General features: G+C 42.7%; 2 protein-coding genes and 2 pseudogenes across 2 annotated transcripts in view; all 4 read left to right on the plus strand.

Annotated features, from left to right (window-relative positions):
- Positions 1-13,824, plus strand: part of RHEB (Ras homolog, mTORC1 binding) — a 32,075-nt gene extending 18,251 nt beyond the window's left edge. The window contains exons 4-8 of the mRNA XM_045290162.1: positions 1,223-1,305; positions 4,438-4,494; positions 4,616-4,663; positions 5,360-5,441; positions 12,567-13,824. Coding sequence (XP_045146097.1) covers positions 1,223-1,305; positions 4,438-4,494; positions 4,616-4,663; positions 5,360-5,441; positions 12,567-12,659 — 363 coding nt within the window. The 3' untranslated portion in view covers positions 12,660-13,824. The remainder of the gene's footprint in view (positions 1-1,222; positions 1,306-4,437; positions 4,495-4,615; positions 4,664-5,359; positions 5,442-12,566) is intronic.
- LOC101663912 lies at positions 238-1,147 on the plus strand (annotated as a pseudogene).
- Positions 9,730-11,043, plus strand: LOC105978556 (annotated as a pseudogene).
- A 58-nt stretch (positions 13,825-13,882) lies between the features above and the next one.
- The window catches only part of WDR86 (WD repeat domain 86), a 65,929-nt gene continuing 60,914 nt past the window's right edge, over positions 13,883-18,897 (plus strand). Inside the window, exon 1 of the mRNA XM_045290160.1 lies at positions 13,883-13,957. Within this exon, the coding sequence (XP_045146095.1) occupies positions 13,894-13,957 (64 nt within the window). The 5' untranslated portion in view covers positions 13,883-13,893. The remainder of the gene's footprint in view (positions 13,958-18,897) is intronic.

The raw sequence follows: 18,897 nt of genomic DNA on the forward strand, positions 1-18,897 counted from the left end.
CAATAAATCATAACATTAAAAATGTGCGAATGAACATCTGAGAATAAGACCAGCACTTGCAAAATTGCATATTATTGACATATTACTGACAATAAAATGTACTAAGAAAAAGAAACAGTAGGTTAAAAGTTTGTCATAACTCAGATATGATGTAAATCAGGAACTATTTGTAATCTACTGTATGCTGATTTGGTCAGTGAAAAAGTTTGGGTAGCTTCTTCTCCGAGAAAATACCAAATGGCGGATGACGCTGATGCAGCGGGAGGGCCTGGAGGCCCAGGCGCCCGGGACACGGAGCTCCCAGTGGCTTCCGCGGAGGCTTCGGCAGCGGCTTGCGAGGACATGGTCGCACCCACGGAGCTCTCAGGGGCAAAGCCGAAGACAAGTGGAGTGGCTCCCTGTCACCAAGCTGGGTCGTCTGGTCAAGGACATGAAGATCAAGTCCCTGGAGGAGATCTGTCTGTTCTCCCTGCCCATCAAGGAGTCTGAGATCATTGACTTCTTCCTGGGGCTGGCTCTCAAGGACGAGGTCCTAAAGATCATGCCTGTGCAGAAGCAGACCTGAGCCGGCCAGCGGACCAGGTTCAAGACCTTTGTTGCCATCGGGGACTACAACAGCCACGTTGGCCTGGGTGTCAAGTGCTCCAAGGAAGTTGCCACTGCCATCCGAGGGGCCATCATCCTGGCCAAACTGTCCATTGTCCCCGTGCGGCGAGGCTACTGGGGCAACAAGATCGGCAAGCCCCACATGGTCCCCTGCAAGGTGACCGGCCACTATGGGTCTGTGTTGGTGCGACTCATCCCTGCCCCCAGGGGTACTGGCATCGTCTCAGCCCCTGTGCCCAAGAAACTGCTGATGATGGCAGGGATTGATGACTGCTACACCTCAGCTAGGGGCTGCACAGCCATCCTGGGCAACTTCGCCAAAGCCACCTTTGATGCCATCTCCAAGACCTACAGCTATCTGACCCCTGACCTCTGGAAAGAGACAATGTTCACCAAGTCTCCCTACCAGGAATTCACTGACCATCTTGTGAAGACCCACACCAGAGTCTCCATGCAGAGGACCCAGGCTCCAACTGTGGCTACCACATAGTCAATTTATACAAAAAAGTAATAAAGTGAATTGAGCCTGCAAAAAAAAAAAAAGTTTGGGTAATGGTTGCTTGTTATGGTATATTTACTAAAGGTATTTGCTAAGCATATATTTTTTCTTCCATAGGATGAATATTCCATCTTTCCTCAGACATACTCTATAGACATCAATGGTTATATTCTTGTGTACTCTGTTACATCAATCAAAAGGTATACTTCTCATATTTGTGGATTTTTATTTGCTACATATTGCATTAATTCTTTTCAAGGATTATGCTCCCAGTATTAAACTAATTATTTTTATAGAGCTTGCATGTATTATGGAACCAAGTGTCTTAAAAATAATATTGTCTGGGTGGGTGTCCTTTTATAGCAATAGATTAAAAGTTTCTCTGACATTAACTTTGCTAATGGAAATTGTAAATATAGAAATTTTAGCGTTTATGTGTTGTTACCATATAATGTACAGGAGATATGGTGGCTTAAAGGGGGTTATGTGTTGGGCTACTAGTGAGAAGGGTCCGAGGTTTGAAACCAGTCGCTACTCATCAGGCTAGAGATGAGGGAGCTCTACTCCTGTACAGAATTACAGTCTCCGAAACCCAAAGGCAGTTCTACCCTGACCCATAAGATGGCTGTGAATCAGAATTGACTTGGTGACTGAGTTTAGACCATAAAATGTGGAATGGATTTCCTAATACAATTGTAGCATTATTGTGACTTCAATATTTTATCCTTTGAATTTATGAAATCAGAGTATTATGTTGAGTAATAACAGCCTCCGTTTGCTGCATAAAACGGCGTACCTACTTTTGATTGTGATACTCGATTTTGGCTCCTCTGTGCATGCTTTTCTCAGGAGTTAGTATATGCTGCAGTAAGGAAGTAGAACATGTCACGTGGCCTGTGCTTGGTTTCTGAGCAAAGCTGTCCATGTTGCAGAACTCTTAGCACTGAGCAGACATGTCTAAAGAATTCATGGAAATTTGGTGTCAGTGGAGGGGAGTTTTGTAAATGTCTAGTTTCTGTGGAGTGTGGCATGCCAACAAGTTTACTCTGCTCTTGACACGCATACTAATATATTAACCATTAACTTAAATAGGCCTTTGCCAGAGATCTTGCTTTACATAGGAACCGAGTGACAAAAGGGTCAGTAACTTGCCCAGGTTGTGTGGACAGTGTGGCATTGCTGAGATGATATCCAGGCTTCTGATTACCTAGTCAAAGCCAGTATGGTTGAGTAGAACTATGGTGATAGAAATACTCTCTCTCTGCACTGCCCCATATGATAGCCACTAGCCACCTGGGGGTGATTGAAAGTTACATAAAATTTAAAATTCTATTCTTTGGTCACACTAAGTACATTTCATCATTCTCAAAACATTTTCTTGCTACTTCAGCCCTTGGTACCCGCTTCTAATTTTCCCCCCTCCCTCACGAACCCTTGATAGTTATAGATTATTAATTTGTCATGTTTTACACTGTCTGATGTCTCCCTTACCCACTTTTCTGTTGTCCATTCCCCCAGAGAGAGGGGGTCATATGAAGATCATTGTGATCAGTAAGGAGGAAACCAATCACAATGATCTACAATGAGTTTTTGAATTTCTACTAGTTCACATAACTGCTTGAAAAACAGTTCATCAAGGTGGTTTCGTTATCTCTAAAGTTTATTTTACTCTGATTTTTAGAAAATTATTAATATTGGCTTCTTTACAAATTGTTAGTCTAAAGAATTAAAATAGCTGGCAGACGATGTTCTTGATGCATCCATTGATTTTTCATCCCCCTCCCCCACACCCTTGTTTTTGGTCAATCCTATTTTTGGTGCACATTTATTTGACATTTAAAAATCAAGTTTAAAAGACAGCATTTATCACTAGGAAAATTGAAAAATTAATTAAGGTATTATAAAATAAAAAGTTACCTAACAAAAACTTCGTAGGTGTGAGGAACCTATTCCTTAATTTCATAGCAAAGAGGCAAAAAGTTGTCTACCATCTCTGAGCCTGTCTCTCTTTACTTAAAATAATATGTTTGATTTGATTTGGTTTTTAAAGGCTTCTTAAATGAAGGCCCAGGGTTAAAGCACTAAGCTGTTAACTGCAAGGTCAATAGTTCAAACCCACCAGCTGTTCTGCCCAAAGAAGATGAGGTGGTCTGCTTCTGAAAAGATATATGTCCTCAGAAACTCAGTTGTGCTCTGTCTTGTAGAGGAACTGTGAATCAGAATCAAATCATAGCTGTGGGCATTCATTCAGCTTAGTAATTCGTAGGTTAACATGCACTCAGTAACTAAATCTCAGATGTGAGGGAATAAAGGAAGAGTGGTGTTTTGTTCAGATTCATTGGAACCTATATGCTGCATCAGAACGGACTTGATGGCAGGGAGTCTTTTGAGTATATACTGAGTACATAGATATGTGTGAATAGAGGAGAAATACGTTAATCAAAGTTTCTGAATAAGCTAATTTGTTGATCAGAACTATGTTTCTTGGTTGAATTTAGCCCCCATTTAAACTTTGACCGTTGTTCCATTATTTTGTAAGAAGAAACAAAAGTTTCAGATCATTCTTACTCAACTCTTAGAGACTTACTCCTCCTCACTCACTAAACAAAACAACTCACTCTCCCACTGCCATTGAATCGATGCCGACTCATAGTGACCCTGTAGGACAGGGTAGAATTGCCCCTGGGGGTTTCTGAGAGCTGAAAGTCCCGGTCCATCTTCTTCCTGGAGGAGGGGCTGGTGGTCTCAACCACTGACCCTGAGGAGCGAATCCTAATGTGGAACCACTGTGCCACCAGGGCTCCACACACAGCAGAGACATCTGATGTCTAGTTTCTAGAAATGGGAAATGGCTGAGATTTGAGCATGGTCTGGGTTCTTGTTTACCCCTAGTAACAGTGGACAACTCTGGACAAGTGCTTTCACTTTGCAGTGCCTCTGTTTTATCCACTGTAACTTCCCTCTGTTGATAGAGCAGAGAATAAAGGCGCTGCTGTCATGCTCACCCCTGCTCATAGTGACCCCGGTTGTGTCAGTGAAAGTACTCTGTACTCTGTTTTCAGAAGTGGATCTCCAGGCCCTTCTCCTAAGTACCTCTGAGAGGTTTCAAGCATCACTCAGGACCCCATTGATAAGGATTACTATTGCTGTATGTGTGTGTGTAAGATTGGTAGGAAAAAGCAATTCCTTGTATTCCATTTATTTCGTATTAAAATAAAGAGTATGACGTTACATTTTTCTCGCCAGTAATATGTAACATACTTTTCAAAAAAAATTTAATGAGTGCTTAAAGAATAAAATAGATGTCTGATTTCATACTTCTTGTTTTACAGTTTTGAGGTGATTAAAGTTATCCATGGCAAATTGTTGGATATGGTGGGGAAAGTTCAGTAAGTAGTAATCTTTCTTTCTCTGTATCGTTAGATCAGTTGATTATGGTACTTCCTTCTGAATAGTAAGATCTAGTGCTAACTATTTTAACCGGGTTTTCCTTCCTTTATATATTAACAGAATACCCATTATGTTGGTGGGAAATAAGAAAGATCTACATATGGAAAGGTATGCAGCTTTTAAATGATGATACTGATTTATAAACTTAAATGTTAAATGGTGTAATCACAGAAACTCCCATTTTAAGATTATTACAGCAGGAATATTTTTATCCCTAGTGTATGTGTTATTTGTGTTGAAGACTATGACTGATTATACACAGCACAAGCACAACTACTATATAAATCTCACATACCTTCAAAGTGTTTACTCTAGACAAGAACATTTTTAAATTATCCTTTTCCCCCCTACCAGCTTGCCTAAGGCAAACTCTGAAAATCTGAACAAGATTCATTTGCTCAAGCCAATTTTATTTATTTTTAGTAAGAGAGGTTAAAGTTAACCCCATTTCTAGAGAGAGAGTCACTTTTACTAGCTGAATTGCCTGCCATGTGTATAGCCGAGTGGAGTTGGGAGTGTTTCAGAAGTTTCCGCGTGTTTAAAGGCTCTCTCTCAAAGAGTGGGTTATTACAAACGTTAAAGTACTAGAGGAAGTGCTTGGCTGGAACGTGGTTAGCCCTGTAAGATAATGTCGAGTATGTTCCCCACCGTTAGCATGATTAAGGTGTGCCTCTCTGTTACATATTTCATCATGATATTGAGAACATAATTCTGTTTCATGAGAGAAAAAGATGAAAAAGTTTTGCTATTTCATACTGTTTTGTAAAATAACATAACTTTAATTAGAATTCCTTTTTCCTTCAGGGTGATCAGTTACGAAGAAGGGAAAGCTTTAGCAGAATCTTGGAATGCAGCTTTTTTGGAATCTTCTGCTAAAGAGAATCAGGTATCTGTTTTGAAACTGAATTAACACTGCTTCTGCCACCCCCCACCCCACCCCCCGCCCATTTGCTCCTCTTGCCCAATTTTGCTCCTTCCTCTCTCTTTCCTGATTCATTTCTAGCCTTCCACCATTTCTAATACCAGACACAGAGAAGGCAAACATGTTTAGCAAAGATGTTAATTAATAGATGCTGATTCCAGATGGAAGGTGCGTTGTCATGATGGAAAACTACTCCTCAGTGTAACTTTCCTGGCTTTTTTTCTCACTGATGCAGTTTTCCATTTTCTTAAAACGTGTTAATGATGCTTCTGTGTCCTTTGAGGAAGTCTGTAATGATAACCCTTTGGGATCCAAAGAGAGCAGTCACCAAAACCTTCTGAGTTGACCTCTCTGCCTTGTATTTAACTGACCTAGCAGTTCTCCTTGGAAGCCACCGTTTTAATTGAACCTTTGTATTTTGTGTAAGCAAACTAATGAGACCAAGACAACTATATTACTAAAAGAATTTGCCTGTAGTCATTTGCTAATCTAAGACATGTTTAAACCGGGTTGGTTGGTTTGGGGGATCAACCTGTGCGTGTCTTGACAGCATTTTTTTAAAACCGTTGTTTTGGCATCTGAGGAGCCCTGGGGTGTGGTGGGTTGCACATGGCACTGCGAAGCATAAGGTCAGCAGGACAAAAGCACCAGCCTGCTCTACAGGAGAAGGATGAGGTGCTCTACTGTAAAGAGTTACCAGCTCGGAAACCCAGAGGGGCAGTTCTACCCTGTCCTGTAGGGTCACTGTGGTCAGAATAGACTCACTCAGTGGCAGTGAGCAATTGGCATATTATGCACCTATGATACGGTCCAATAATACAGGCATCTTAAGAGTGTACTGTCATCACTATAATCAATTTTAGACCATTATCATCTTCTCTGTACTCATTATTAGCTCCCCATCCCCCCCCCCAGCTTCCCCTGTTGTACTACCAAGAAACCATTAATCCAGTTATTATGTCTATAGATTTATTTACCTATCCTGGATTTCATAAACAGAAAAACATAGCCCCCAAAAAGAACAAAAAAATTAGCAACAATAGCAATGTAAAACAGAACACTGCCCATCGAAAAGAAAGCAGAACATACTAAGATGTAGAGCAAAATTTAAAATGAGTCAAAAGGGAGATCAAATTAACGACCTCTGCCATCATCCGCATTCCAGTGCACTCTGCATGATAGATAGTATGGTTACTCCTATCCCTGGGCAGTGGTCAGAGGGGGTTCACTGAAGGGTGACTCCGTATATTTCCCCTCAATCTTTTTTTAACCCGAAACTTTAAAATGGGTCAAAGGGAGATCAAATCATACTCCATTTTAATCTAACTGCATCGGCCACAATAAAATTCACAATACTCACTGTCTGATAAGGCTGTTCACATCCCTGGACTATGGTCAGAGGGCTTCCTTCACTAGAGACAATCTGTGTGGAGACCCTGCAAATGGATTTGGGGCTTCCACTGTCATCCATAGCCTTCTGAAAACTAAATGCTCACAATTTAAGCTCTGATGACACACACACACACAACCCACCCCCCGCCCCACTGCAGATTTGGATTTTATTATGATCCTTGAATCACAAAGCTGGTGTGCTCCTTCCATGTGGACTTAGTTGACACCATTTAGATGAGCAGTTCTCAACCTGTGGGTCACGACCCCTTCACGGGTTACTTGATTCACAACAGTAGCAAAATTGCACTTATGAAGTAACAAAGAAAATAATTTTATGGTTGGGGGGGTGGTCGCACAACATGAGGGACTGTATTAAAGGATTAGGAAGGTTGAGAACCACTGACTTAGATGGCTGCTTGTTTTAAGACAAACCTTTAAGACCCCAGACACTATACGTTTTGATAGCTGGGCACCATCTAACTGCATTTTTTTTTCCTAATTTAAATATACACGTACACAAGGGGATTTCAGAAAATTCATGTAAAAATTGAATTAAAAGATAATGGAATGTTTTCATGAACTTTATGAAAGTCAATTCTGCCTCATCCAGTTTGGGGGTTCTCGGTTTTTAAATTTTACTGTATCACATAATTTGTATACTTAGCGAAGATGCCATATTAACCATCCCAAGAAAGAGTTCAGTCAACTTGACTGATAACAAAATTCCACAGTAATAGAATCTCTTTTGACAACCAGTAAACTGTAGTGAATTTTCAGTTATGTTTTATTTACTCGTGATAAATCTTCAATTTTCTTGTAGCAGTTTGAGGAATAAGAAAATACATCAACAGAGTGAAATCACATAGATAACCAAGGCTTTGGTTTATATTCTCAAAACCCACACTCACTGCTATCAAATCCATTCCAACTCATAGTGACCCTATAGAACAGAGGAGAACTGCCCTGTGGGTTTCAGAGACTGATTGAGTAGCTGGTGATTTTGAACTGCTGACCTTGCAGCTAACAGCCCGGCATGAAACCAACTACACCACCAGGGTTCATTGGATTTTTATAGAAGAGTCCAATTCCAGAGATACTTTTTCTTGTGTTTTTCCAAACATTTTACTGTGCATCTTTGTAGAATAGAATAAGTAACAACTTGTTAATATAACTCGGGAAAAGGGAGGAAGTTGATAAAAAGAAGGAAATAGAAAGGTGTGTGGATTGCTGGCAATGGTGGTTATTGATTGGCCAAACAAGATAGGAGCTAGAATTCTCTTTATATTAATTAGGACAACAGGCACCTCGTTCATTCCAACAGGAAAGAACACTGAGTAGGTGAGCCCAGGCTGAGTGGGTGAATTCACTGTATGAAGGGATTATGTAGTTATTAAATGAACCCTGCTGCTCTTTCCCCAAAGAAGTGGAAAGCAAGGTTACCAGTTGGAGTGTAAGAATGGGGTGTGTGGGGAGGAAGTTTGAAGAGACAGGGCATGTAACAGTCACCTGAGAGAGTGAGTAGGCTAGGAAAGTACTGCAGTCTCACTGTGGGCAGCCCCAGGAATCACCGTAGATGCAAGGTCAGGGGCTTAAGGGGAAACAGTAGGCAAGGGTGAGCCTTCTTCAGCTGCATGTGGTTGTGGACCCCATGTGGCAAGTGATGGAAAGAAGTTGAAGAACAGCAGTGGTGAGCAGTGGAATGTAAGCTGGCCAAGAAAAACAAGAAGTGATTTAGGAATAGAAAATGTAGGCCAATCGAGAAATTTTAGTTCTCTATGGAGTTAAAAATTAGTGAGCTCAAGAAAGGAGAAAGTGAGCTACAAGATAGGAGTACAGTAAAACAAAAAACCAGATACATATTTTCAGTTTGTATATTGTATTTCTTAATATTTTGGCCAAGGTTTTACTGGCATTAATTTTTCCATTGTTTATTGTTTAAAATGATGTGTAATCATCAGTAGATTCCCCTGGTTGAATCTGAAGGATAGTGATCCTGTATAGGATTCCTGAGACTGTCAATCTTTTTTTTTCCCCCAATAATTTTATTGGGGGCTTGTACAATTCTTATCACAATCCATACATCCATCCATCATGTCAAGCACATTTGTACATTTGTTGCCCTCATCATTCTCAAAACATTTTCTTGCTACTTGAGCCCTTGGTATCAGCTCCTCATTTTTCTCCTCCCTCCCTGTTCCCCCTCCCCCTCACGAAGCCTTGATAATTTATAAATTTTTTTTTCATGTCTTACACTGTCCGACGTCTCCCTTCACCCACTTTTCTGTTGTCCGTTCCCCAGGGAGGAGGTTATATGTAGATCCTTGTGCTAGGTTCCCTCTTTCTACCCCACCTTCCCTCCACCCTGCCGGTATCGCCACTCTCATCACTGGTCCTGAAAGGATCACCTGTCCTGGATTCCCTGTGTTTCCAGTTCATATCGGTACCAGTGTACATACATCCTCTGGTCTAGCCAGATTTGTAAGGTAGAAGTGGGATCATGATAGTGGGTTGGGGTGGGGAGCATTTAAGAACTAGAGGAAAGTTGTATGTTCATCGTTGCTACACTGCACCCTGACTGGCTCATCTCCTCCCCGAGACCCTTCTGTAAGGGGATGTCCAGTTGCCTACAGATGGGCTTTGGGTCCATACTCCCCCACATTCACAAGGATAGGATTTTTTGTTCTTTGATGCCTGATAACTAATCCCATCGACAACTCTCGATCACACAGTCTGGTGTGCTTCTTCCAGGTGGGCTGTGTTGTTTCTCAACCAAATGGCTGCTTGCTTATCTTCAAGCCTTTAAGACCCCAGACGCTATATCTTTTGATATCTGGGCACCGTCAGCTTTCTTCACCACATTTGCTTAATGCAGAGGCTGTAAATCTTTATGGGAACCAGTGGCTTCATCTTTTTCCCTCGGAGCAGCAGTGCATTTGAATCACTGGCCTATGGTTGGTAGCCTAATGTTTATCTGACAGCACCACCAGGCTCCTTATAGGTTTAGTAATGATATCTACACACTGCCTCCTCCTCCCGGAGAGGCTTTTGAATTTTTTTCCTCATAGTGACTACAGGTGCTATTGGTATTCAAGCATCAGGGACAGTTAATATGACAGTTAATAATAATTTAGTGTGAGGATTTCGTACCTCAGATGATGACTCCTTGTTGTGAAGGAGTAATAGGACTTGTTCATAAGAGTGAGAGACTGGGTTCCGGTCTCGCCGCCAGGGGTACAGTACGCTACTCTGCCACATGAATTCACTACTCTGCCTCTGCTGCCATGGTTCGTGGTCCCAGGAAGCACCTGAAGCACATAGCTGCTCCAAAGCATTGGATGCTGGACAAACTCACTGGTGTGCTTGCTCCTCATCCATCCAGTGGTCCCCACAAACTGAGAGAATGTCTCCTGCTGATCATTTTCTTAAGAAATAGACTTAAGTATGCCCTGACTGGAGATTAAGTTAAAAAAATTCACAAGCAGCAATTCATTAAGATTGATGGCAAGGTCCAAACTGATATAACCTACCCTGCTGGTCTTATGGATGTCATCGCCATTGACAAGACCGGAGAGAATTTCTGTCTGATATATGATACCAAGGGTCCCTTTGCTGTTCATCATGTTACATCTGAGGAGGCGAAGTACAAGTTGTGCAAAGTAAGAGAGGTCTTTGTGGGCACAAAAGGGATCACTCACCTGGTGACTCACGATGCTCGTACCATCTGCTATCCTGATCCTCTCATCAAGGAATGACAACATTCAGATTGATTTGGAGACCGGAAAGATTACTGATTTCATCAAGTTTGACACAGGCAACATGTGTATGGTGACCGGAGGTGCTAACCTGGGAAGAATTGGTGTGATCACTAATAGAAAGAAACACCCTGGCTCTTTTGATGTGGTTCATGTAAAAGATGCCAATGGCAATAGCTTTGCCACCCAGCTTTCCAACATTTTCGTTATTGGAAAAGGCAACAAACCTTGGATTTCTCTTCCCCGAGGGAAAGGTATCGGCCTCACCATTGCTGAAGAGAGAGACAAGAGACTGGCTGCCAAACAGCAATGGATGAAATGATCTCTAGGTGGAGTGAATAAAGATATCTCTACAATAACAAATAAAGCTTTTTTTCCACCTTTAAAAAAAATTTTTAGCTTAATTTTTAAAAGTAGTTACTTCTGATCGAACTATTGGATTGTATGGTATATCAATTATATGCCAATAAAACTGTTAGAAAATTAATAAAACAATAAAATACTGCTTAGGAAAAAAATGAGAGACTGAGGTCATCAGAGAAGAGGATGGGACAAGTGTCTGAGAGGCTAGAATATTGGAAGGATAGCTTGTGGGATGAAATGAACCAAGAAGTACCCCTGGGGAACCGATTACAAGGATCTACATATAACTTCCTCCCTAGGGGACGGACAACAGAAAACAAGGTGAAGGGAGACGTCAGACAGTGTAAGATAAGACAAAATAATAATTTATAAATTATCGAAGGGTTTGTGAGGGAGAGGGGGCAGGGCGAATGAGGAGCTGATGCCTGGGGCTTAAGTAGAGAGCAAATGTTTTGAGAATGATGAGGGCAATGAACGTACAAATGTGCTTTACACAATTGATGTATGTATGGATTTTGATGAGTTGTATGTGCCCCAATAAAATGATTTTTTTTAAAAAAAGAAGTAGTGGTACCCCTGGAGTGATGGTGGAAACATGACTGGTAGTGAGCCAGGGGAAACCCTGGGAAGTAGCCCAAGCTTGCATGTTCCTATAACTAGTACTCCATAGGCAGCCCTGTAAGACAGAGCAGCCACAACGGGTCTCCAAGACTGAAGTCTTTGGGGAGTGGAAAGCCTCTACTTTCTCCCTCAGAACAGCTGGTGGTTTCAAACTGCTGACCTTGCTGTTAGCAGTTCGTCCAACACATTACTCACTACACCACCAGGGCTGAGAATCAACTTGATGGCAGTGAGTTTAGGTACAATGAGGGTTAGACATGATCAGTATGTGTCAGGGCTTGAGGTTCAAAGCTGGGGATTTTAGGGAGAAGATTGGAAAGGACCTGAGGAGAGCCCCAACCATACCTTGAATCTTAAAATAGCAAGAAAAGGAGAGAGAAATCATTCCCTTTTGAAAAGGCACAGAAAAAGTAGTATCTTCCGGGGAAATAGCAAAAAAAGTGAAGGAGGATTTTGCTAATACTCATCCTTGAAATTCCAGAAGGTAGAAGCGAAGGGAAGGGAATAGTATGGCAGAGAGGGGGGTGAATGAGGAATCTTGGGCGTATTACAGTAACTTCTTGAAAACACGGATTGAAATTATACTGTGGGGTTAATTCAAATGGTCTCAAGTCTGATGCTGATTGAGGAGCTGTTAAAATAGGGGAGGGAGAGGAGAGGGATCCATCTGAGCTCAGGTGACCCCTCAGCCTGCACACTGGCTCTGGGCAGACAAAGCACACCTTGGACTTTCAGTTCTGCCTGCACAGATAACTGCGTCCTCAACGATTGACCTAAAGATATGCAGTTCAGAGGCCCCTCACAATAAAAGCCTGGCAGTCCCGTTCCCAAAGGTCACTGCCCTAAAGCTCAATTCTACATGTGCACACAACAGAGACACCATGTGTCTGGATCAACTCAACAGCATTTAACAATAATGCTTTAAAACTTACAAACACTGTGATTGGTTTTCTCTTTTTAGACTGCTGTTGATGTTTTCAGAAGGATAATTTTGGAGGCAGAAAAAATTGATGGCGCAACTTCACAAGGAAAGTCTTCCTGCTCAGTGATGTAATCCTACTGCAGAACCTGAGGACACTGGGGATATACTTTGCCTGAAGAAGCAAACTGCCCATTTTCCTTTCCTTAAGATAAACTATGCTTCTTTTTTCTTCTGTTAGCCTGAAAGACATCATTTGGGTCAGAGCCTCACACACACACACACAACTTTCAGATTATGTTAAAACTCTGACTGTCCAAATGAGTTCACTTCCATTTTCAAATTTTAAGCAATCATATTTTCAATTTATATATTGTATTTCTTAATAATATTATGACCAAGAATTTTACTGGCATTAATTTTTCAGTGTAGTTTGTTGTTTAAAATAATGTAATCATCAAAATACTTATTGTTACACTACTATAAACTAAGCTTGGTACATCAGTGTTTATTTTATTTCATTGTGTTAAATGTATACTTGTAAATAAAATAGCTGCAAACCTTAGCCCTTTGTGCTTCTTAATATGGCATGTAGAAATGAAAACCCTGTTCTCCTGAGACTGTCCTTGTCCTTCAGGAATGCTCTGGATTGGATTCTGGGAATATGTGGAGAATGTGGCCACAGAAGCTGGCTTGTCAACCCCTTCAAAGCGCCTGCTGACTCAAGAGCTGACTGGCTATTGGAGATAGGCCTCTGTGGGTGACAGGCCAGGAGCTGCAATGTGGCAGCAAATGGAGAATTTGTAAATGTGTTATGAGTTGGATTAGATTCAAATGGTTAATAGCCTTGCAGTTATTCCCCAGTAATTACTATATCATTTCCTTTCACCCTAAAATTCCCTAAACCTTGATTAGAATATTTAGCAGCAGGTGGGATTATGGTGGTTTATTTAACATAATGTTCCTACTATCCATTTACTTATGTATCATGTCATTTGAAAGAAAGGAAATGTTAGGAGGTGTGTGTGTGTGAGAGAGAGAGAGAGAGGTTCCCATCACCATCCCATAACCTCCAGGAGGTTAAAGGACAGGGATATTAATAAGTATTCTGTGTTGGGGCTTCCTAAGACACACATTGCATACAGCATTGAAGGAGACAGAGTGAAACTCCTTCCTCTCTTTTCCAGTTAAGATCCCATTTTTAAAACGTAAATGTTATCGTTGACTTTACTAATGTAATTTTGCTTTGCAACTGATTTTTAATGAAAAATTATGTTCAATAAAGTTTGTCAACACAGTATTGTTACTTAGTAGGATTTATTCATATGCCTTAGAAAAAGTACGGCCAAAATGCTTGTTAGAGGGGAGAATGACTGACCACCTGGACGGAAGGAACCAGTCCTTGAAGAACGTCACACTGATAAAGACCTGGGGTAAGCAAGAAAGCGGAAGGTCCTCTGAAATGGATGGACACCATGACTGCTACGATAGCTCAAGTAATAGCAACAGTTGTGAAGGTGGTGCAGGACCAGGCAATGTTTTTATGTTGTGCACGGATTCCCTATGGGTCAGCCTACTCAAAAACGGACCTAAAAGTCTTATCAGACCGCATTCAGTCTGGATCCAATTTATCCAATCAATTTTATTCATCTGGAAAGTTTTTTCTATACAAATGGAAACTTTCAGCAGCATACTTCACCCGAAGTGCAAGTGCAACTCCTCACCCTCCAGGAGGCCTTTTTAGGAGGGACTGGAGCCCTTAAGACATGTCATCTTGAAATCATTCCTTTACATGTTCATTCTTCGCATAGGAACTCAGCACCTACTTGTAAAAGTGACCATGGACACAATAGAAAAGTGTTGACCCTTCGTGACACCACATGGTCACTCCACTCCTGGCCCAGAGGAGTGATCCTATCCACACACCACTTGATTTGTTTATTTGGTGGCTAAGCATCTGTTAACATTCCAAATGCCCTGTTAAAGCCCGAGACGCTCAGTGGCTGCTGCTGGTGCTCAGGTGACATCAAGTAGGCGCCTAGTCCAAGTGGTCTATGTGCAATAGAAGGGAACTTCCTGGTCCTGTACCGCCCTCACTGTTGCTGTAATCGAGCCCATTGTTGTAGCCAATGTCTCAGCCATCTTCATGAGGGTCTCCATCCTGTGGTGGTGGTGGTGGTGATGTCATGTTAGTGTTCTGGTTTGTTTCACACTTGTGAAAATGGTGGTGGGGGGGGTGGTACTAGAGATGTTAGGAAATTAAGACTACATTCTAATATCTGAAATGGAAATGAGTTTGGCAATGATTGGTAAAGAAAAGGTAATGTTTTTGTCACTGGTGCATGTGTTAATCCAGGTTGACTATAGGAACAAATCCAGAGATACTCGTGTACATAAGAGAGAACTTTATATCACAGAGCAATTGTATATTGAGAAGACATCCCAGTCCAGAGCAAGTCCATATTAATTCCGATATTAGCCCACCCACGTGCCTGATAGTGGTCCATAAATTCATCTTTCCACTCATGTAGCACATGCAATGATGCCTAATGCAGGAAGATCACAGGCTGGTGGGTAGAAAGTTTTGTGGATCCAGTGGCTTTTGCGGCTCCTCCAGCTCTCTGGAGTGTCTGCAGCAGGAAAGGGAAGGCAGAGGGGAGAGAGTGGCCTGCCTCCAGGGAGGAAGAGAGGGAGTTCCCAGAACCCTCATGATTAGGCCATGCCCACTAGGAGACTTCTTCAGGCTGTGCCCTGATTGACATGCTAGATCCCATCTCTTCATTCTTTTATCAGGCTGACAAAATTGTGTAACTACCACAGTGCAAAAATGCAGTCCTAGATTCATTGAAGTACAGCAAGCAAATTTAAAATGGGATATGTTCATAATTTTCACAGCTCAAATTTTAGTTTCAAGAGAAAAAGTCAAATTACATCACTCATTCTTAATATATTTATAGAATATTTTTACATTAAAGTCAATTACATCCGCTTCTAACCCACTCTCATTGGATATTTCTCATCACCCTTTCACCAAAGCTGCGCCTGTCAAAACAGCTTATCACTTTTGCATCACTGCATCTAATGGGCGTTTTTATTTTTCTGGTCCAGCATCCCATTTTACTCTGAAAGTCTCTTCCCTTAACCCCACTTTCTGCTTTTCCTGCCTGCCCCCTGTGGTGTGGGGCTCTCTCTGTCCCTGTCAAGCCGTGGCCCTTTCCTGCCAGTCCTGTCGTCGGTTTTATCCAGGCTATGACTAAACCCAAGTTTCCAGAAGCACCCCACATTTTTACCTTTTGCGTTAACCTCTGGGTTCCAGGTTTATGCTTGATAGAGGCTTCTCAGATGTGTTTTACCAGAAACAAACCAAAACTCATTGTCATCAAGTCGCTTTTGATGTCAGAAGCAGGATTCTGTTTTTGTTTAAAATCTGGGCCTCCCGACCTTCCTGTTTTAGAAAATTAACACCACTTAGATGTGAAAGCAGAAACTTGAGTTGTCCTTAGCGCTTCCCATCATTTTCCTCATCCAATTTATCAACCAGCTGTGGGGCCCTGCCTCATAAATCTAGCTGTATTTTTTTTATCTCCACTTTGTTAGTGGACTGTAACCATAGTTACCTCTTAAAGACATAAATTAATGTCATTCCCTAGCTAAATCCTTCCAGACCAATTGTACCAAAATCTAAACTTCAACCCCTAAAGGCCCAGCATGGTCTCACTGCTTAACCTCAGCGGCCCCTCAGTTCCTAAAGCCAAAGAGCTTTCTCCCCGCTATACAAGAAACTGCCAAATCCAGAAATAAAAAATACTCGTTAGTATAACAAGGAAAATGAGATCTGTCCTCATGGTAGTAAAATCAGTGGGTCTGCTGTTACTAGAGTGTCCAATGGAATGAGGGCTCACTGTCCTGGATTCCAGACGCTTGGGGCCCACCTGCCCACAACGTTGCTCTGCCTGGAGCATCTTGCATGTTCATCTCTCTTGAGTTGTGTGACCTCGTTTGTCACCAGGGAAGTACAGTGTTTGATGCGAGACTGGCTCTGGAGTTCTTTCAGCACCAATGACCCATTCCTGTCAAGGAAAGCCTTTTGAATACGACAGCCAAGGCATGACTTGCCTCTTTCTCAGACAATTGCCTTCTACGTTGAGTTACCAGCGTCCTGATGGTTTCCATTCTCAATGTGTTCCCCCTTCCGTCCCCATTTTTATCCAGTTAGCAAATTAATCTGTCACAGTAAGCTATGAGTCTTATATGTGGCATCATTGGTGGAGTTTAGCATGTCCTGAACTTTAAAAGATGTGAACCTGTTGCTATCCAGTCAATTCTGACTCAGAGACCCTCTGGAGCAGTGGTTCTCAACCTTCCTCGTGCCACAACCCTTTACTACAGTTCCTCATGTGGTGACCCCCCAACCATGACATTTTTGTTGCTACTTAATCACTGTCATTTTGCCATTGTTATGAATCCGGTGACCCCTGTGAAAGGGTTGTTCAAACCCCAAAGGGGTTGCGACCCACAGGTAGAGAACCTCTACTCTGGAGGGTGCCCAAGGCTGAAAATCTTTACAGGAGCTGCCAGTCTCTTTCTCCTATAGAGTAGCTGGCAGTTTTGAACCACTGACCTTGTGATTAGCTGCAATGTTCTAACAGCTGGGGCAGAGTTTAGCCGCTTTCTACAACTCCTCACTCTGCCGATGTCGACTTATAGCGACTGTAGGACAGGACAGAACTGCCCGTGTGGTTGTCTGAGAGTAACTCTTGATTTGACTAGAAAACCTGCAGAAGTGGCTGGTGATTTTGAACTGCTGACCTTGCAGTTAACAACCTACCTTGGAACCACTACTACACCAGGGCTCCTCCATGATTTTTGACAGCCTTGAGAAATTACAAGGATTGCTGATATGGACACAGCCCAATTAAGGTCTTAGAGGCTCACTGAGGCACTCCTCAATAAGGACACCAACCACAGAGGAAGTTCAATCCTGTTAGCCTGGGGGAAAGGGGTTTCTACATTTCTGGGGCCCGCCCCAGACTTGCTGTTAGCTGACATCCACGAGGCCATGACTCCACAATGACCCCCGTGCGCAACTCAACGAAATGTTGCCAGCTCCTGGGTCCTCTCCCTGATTGGCTGTAGCCCTAATCTTTGCAATTCATGGGTATGTTAGTCCAGTAGATTAGAGAAACAAATCCAGGGAGACACGTGTGTATAAGAAAGAGCTTTATGTGCAAGAACAATTGAATATTGAGAAAACATCCCAGCCCAGTCCAGATCAAGTCCTAAAGTCCGATATTAGCCCATATGTCTGACACCAATCTATAAATTCCTCTTCAGACTCACGAAACACATGCAATGATGCCGAGTGCAGGAAGATCACAAGCCAGTGGGTGGGAAGTCTTGTGGATCCAGTGGCAGTGGAAGCATCTCAGTGCTGGCAGGGGTCTCCAGCTGGCTCCTGCAACTCCCAGGGCTCTGGGTACATTAGTGTAGCTCCATCAGGCTTGTCATTAGTAATACCTCGCAGAGAGTGAGCATGTACGTGTCCACCTCTAGCAAGCTATTTATCTCCTTAGCGCCTCCAAATGAGGTCATCAAGCTGCGACCTGATAGGCTAAACTCAACCCCTTCACTCTTAAGTCTCAAATTGACAAGTGATTATGTAACTACCACAGCGAGGTTTTAGTTGGTTGACTTCAGAAACAGATCTGCAGGCCTTCCCAGTTAGTTTTATCTGAAAGCTCCACAGGAACTGTTAATCGCAGCAGCACCCAAGTCTCCACCACCCAGGGCTAGTAACTGTGCGGGAGGTGTCAGGGCAGATTTGGAAATAGATCGGCAGGCCTTCAAATGCACCTCTGGGTGGGTTGAAACCACCCTTTGTGCTAGAAAGGATAGTGAGGACAGCCCACTTCACCTGGCAGCACTGGTGAGAGATGTCCTACCAGGTGCGCCTTGCTCAGGGTCTCCAAAGGGGAGCTGCAAAGCCACCTTAGCAGACATCCCAGGGGAGGCACCACCTTCCTCCACAGCATCGCGGGGCCCCTGAGCACTTAAGAGTCTCCACCAGAGGCAGCTTGTGAAACATTGTGTTTGCAGATGCTCCTTCCAGTTCCAAACGAGTGTCTGAACGTGAGACAAAGCATCTTCCTGGCCTGAGACTGCGGGTTTGGAGAAAGGCACGGCCAGCCAAGGTTCTGGGGAGAACTTCACCTCTGGGGCACTGGCTGGCCAGCTCCTTGCTCCACCGGCTGGGGATGCTTGTGCTACCTAAGAGAAGAAGCAGTACCTGGAATAGTAGTGCTGCTGGCGGCTTCCCCACTTCCCTTGCTCCTTTACCTGTGGAGATGTCCAGCATGAAATGGAGGAAGCCATC

Source organism: Echinops telfairi, unplaced genomic scaffold (assembly GCF_000313985.2).
Source record: "Echinops telfairi isolate 266 unplaced genomic scaffold, ASM31398v2 ScPeMD7_31;HRSCAF=116, whole genome shotgun sequence".
NCBI classification, from domain to species: Eukaryota; Metazoa; Chordata; class Mammalia; order Afrosoricida; family Tenrecidae; genus Echinops; species Echinops telfairi.